This window comes from Monopterus albus, unplaced genomic scaffold, assembly GCF_001952655.1.
Source record: "Monopterus albus unplaced genomic scaffold, M_albus_1.0 scaffold151.1, whole genome shotgun sequence".
Lineage (NCBI taxonomy): Eukaryota > Metazoa > Chordata > Actinopteri > Synbranchiformes > Synbranchidae > Monopterus > Monopterus albus.
The window spans coordinates 28,869-32,849 of record NW_018128031.1 but is presented as its reverse complement, the minus strand read 5'-3'; the positions used below and the strand labels follow the sequence as shown (position 1 = coordinate 32,849).

General features: G+C 37.6%; 1 protein-coding gene across 1 annotated transcript in view; it reads left to right on the top strand.

Annotated features, from left to right (window-relative positions):
* LOC109968502 (WD repeat-containing protein 26-like) overlaps positions 1 to 3,975 on the top strand; it is a 123,089-nt gene extending 119,114 nt beyond the window's left edge. The window contains exon 15 of the mRNA XM_020614811.1: positions 3,069 to 3,975. Coding sequence (XP_020470467.1) covers positions 3,069 to 3,091 — 23 coding nt within the window. The 3' untranslated portion in view covers positions 3,092 to 3,975. The remainder of the gene's footprint in view (positions 1 to 3,068) is intronic.
* The last annotated feature ends 6 nt before the right edge of the window (positions 3,976 to 3,981 follow it).

Sequence of the window (3,981 nt, the reverse complement as noted above, 5' to 3'; positions counted from 1 at the left end):
TTAATACCAAGATATTTAATGTTGCCTGTGCAGAATTGGGGGGAGGAGTTATGAGCTGCAGAATCCCAGGCATCCTCAGAGAGTGGTATTACGTTGGATTTATACCAGTTTATTGTGTAGTTTGAGAACTTACAAAATGTGTTAATAATATGTAAAGTTTCCTAGAATTATAGGGATCCTGTAAATATAATAATAAATCATCTGCGTAAAGACAAATTTTGTGTTCTGAGTAAGTAATCTTGTATTCCTTGCTGCGAGAGGTTAGATGAAAATGGCAAACAGAGATGGTGAGAGTGGGCATCCTTGTCTGGTACCCTGCTGTAAAATGAAACTTTGTGACCTGATCCCGTTTGTACTTATTGTCACCCTAGGTGATGTGTACAGTGTTCTTATCCAATGGATGAACGACTCTCCAAACCCAAATCTGCGTAATGTACAAAAGAGAAATGTCCAGTTAACTTTGTCAAATGCTTTATCTGCATCTAGTGATAAAACTATGGTTTTGGTTTGTTTTTGTTGTGCAAGAATAATTAAATTAAATAATCTATGGATGTTTTTTGAAGCATTCCTGTTTTCAATAAAACCTGTTTGGTCTGGGTGGATTAGTATTGGCGTGATTGTCTCTATTCTAGTAGCTAGGGCTTTGGTAATGATTTTTAAGTCTGAATTAATAAGTGATAAGGGAAAGGGCTTTGTATGTTAGGAGAAGGATTTTAAATTCTATTCTGACTTTTACAGGGAGCCAGTGGAGAGAAGCTAATATGGGAGAGATATGATCTCTCTTGCTAGTTCCTGTCAGTACTCTGGCTGCAGCATTTTGGATTAACTGGAGGCTTTTTAGGGAATTATTGGGACATCCTGATAGTAAAGAGTTACAGTAGTCCAGCCTGGAAGTAACAAATGCATGGATCAGTTTTTTAGCATCACTTTGAGACAGGATGCTCCTGATTTTCGCAATATTGCGCAGGTGAAAGAAGGCTGTTCTAGAGACTTGGTTTATGTGTGATTTAAAGGACATTCCTGGTCAAAAATGACTCCAAGGTTCCTCACAGTAGTACTGGAGGCGAGAGCTATGTCATCTAAAGTAACATGTGTCATCTTCCTCTTGACAATACCCCATATATTCTCTATGGTGTTCAGGTCAGGCGAATTGGTTTTATTTTTATACCGCTTACGAGGACAGTTCCTGTCATATACAGTCTTAAATATGTTTAAAAAGTTCTCATATGCATTATCTAAGTCTTCCTCTCTGTAAACTGATTCCCAGTTTTGCCCCATAAAATCCTCTTTTAGCCTCCTTAAAGCATGTTCATTCATCTCCCTCCTATAGAAAAAATTTGTTTTTGGCCTCTCTTTTCTATACTGGCCCTCATAAACCACAAATATTGGTAGGTGATCACTAATATCATTTATAAGTAGTCCACTTGTTATTTTGCTGTCAATAACATTGGTAAATATATTATCTATTACTGTAGCATGCTGAGTTGTTACTCTACTTGGTTTTGTAATCTTTGGATATAGACTACATCTGTATAATGTGTTAATAAACTCCTCAGTTCCTGTGTGCTTGTTTGGATTTAACAGATCTATATTGAAGTCACCGCATATGAACATTGATTTATGACTTATTAACAGAGGGACTTTGCGGGGGATTCTTGAAAATAGATTAGCTTCACACAGACATTTTCTAACTGTTACAGTACTTGCAGGTAACTCCAGACTGTCTTTGATCATTGGCTGGGCCTTTGCCATTCTGGTTATTCTTCGATCCATTTTGATGGTTGTCTTCCGTTTTCTTCCACGTCTCTCTGGTTTTGCTCTCCATTTTCAGGCATTGGAGATCATTTTAGCTGAACAGCCTATAATTTTTTGCACCTCTTTATAGGTTTTCCCCTCTCCAATCAACTTTTTAATCAAAGTACGCTGTTCTTCTGAACAATGTCTTGAACGACGCATTTTCCTCAGGCTTTCAAATGCATGTTTAACAAGTGCTGGCTTCATCCTTAAATAGGGGCCACCTGATTCACACCTGTTATTTCACAAAATTGATGACCTCACTGATTGAATGCCACACTGCTATTTTTTTGAACACACCCCTTTCAACTAATTGCCCAATTTCACAGCCTTAAGAGCGTGCATATCATGAATGCTGGGTCTTGTTTGCTTTCTGAGAATCTACTGCACCTACTGGTAACTTGTTTGCCATGTAGCAATAAAAAATATACTAAAAACCTGGATTATTCTGGTTAGTCACATTGTACTGCTATTATTTTGAACAATACTGTAAGTCCACACAGCAAACCAGTTACTGGTAGTTTTGGCACTGTGGCCAGGTGCTAAGTCCTGAAAATTGGCATCTCCATAAAGATTCTCAGCAAACACAAGCATGAAGTTCTATAAAATCTGATTCTGGAGTTTTGATTTTCATGAGCTGCAAACCGTAACCAACGAAAATAAAAATTGCTTGAAATATTTCAATTTACATGTAATGAATCTAGATTATATGAATTTCACTTTTTGAAATAAATTACACAAAAACCTTTCCATGATACTCAGATTTTTTTTAGATGCACTTGTAAGTCATATTTTGTGATACTTAGAGACACTGTTTGCTTTGAACCATTCTGCATAAGCAGTTAAACCAGACATTTTTAATTGCTGACCAAAAACTAGAGTTCGACAGAAACAGTCATTTCATCTGTAAACACTGTAAAATGAGTGCAGGACACATCTAGTAAATTGTTTATATAAACAAGGACCAGGCCTCCAAGAATGTAGGTCTGGTGTACATTATACTGTAACTGCACTTTTTGAGTATGGCAAAACAACATCTCCTCTTCTCTATTACAAATGTATTTTTTTAGCCATAGAGTTGCTGTATTGAAAAAATAAACATATTTCTACAGTTTGCACAATAAAATGTGATTCACTCTATCCAATGCTTTTGATAGATTCAGAACTATGGTACAAATATATTAATGATCAAGTACTGCTCAGATTTAATCTGTATACAAACAGCAGTTGAGCTGTTGATGACGATGTGATCTGTTTTTCTCCTGCCCTGTCAGAATGTTGCAGCATGGACAGCTGATGATCTGCCACTGCTGTAAACCTGAGGAGTGTTAAGACTCAGTGGAAGCTTGAATGGATGAAGCAGGAAAAGCTTTGGTGATTGGATAGCAGTTTCCTGGAGGCGGGGCTCACGGTGCTGCAAGTTAGGCTGTCACAACACAGATTTCAGATTCAGTCACAGCACTGAGCGCAGCACTAGCTGGGTGAGGCTGGGCTGCAGGACCTCCTGCATCTGACCCATATCCTCTTCTTGTCTGGACCCACTCCCTCAGCACAACCCAGGACCATATGCCTCCTCTTATTTATTACCAACTACTTTATTTATTCATGAGTAGTATGCTAGTGTTTTTTTTTTTTTGGCATATAACCAGAGAAAAAAAGAGTAGTAAATGATGAGCATGTCCCATAGGATTCGTCAGGATGACGTGTGATTTCTGACTTGTGTTTACACTCACTCTGTGTCCTGCTATAGCTGTTAAAATATGTTGAGTGGTCAACTGCCTTGTGAGAGTATACATCAGCTGACATGTGGAACCTTATAAGGATTATCTATACCAACCTTACCTCTGCATAAGGGTTTTCAGAGTGTAGTTTTCTTCATGATGTCAGTGTGGATTTGCTCTTTATTTTGCTGTTACATCTTTGCTCTGGTTTCACTATTTGATCTTTATTTCCGTTTTTGTTGTCCAGTTATTTGGAATGGTTTAGTTGTTACATATTCAAAGCTTCAGTTTGTTTTTTATTTACTAAAAGTGGAAAGGTAACATTCAAAGAAACACTGTAATCAGTGGAGCCCGCAAAATTCCAGCTCAGCTGTCAACTGCTCAAAAGATAAGGTTGGTGTTATCCTCTGTTTGACATCGTTACCGATTCCATGAAAAAAACAGTGTTTCTAAAAACATTGACTTG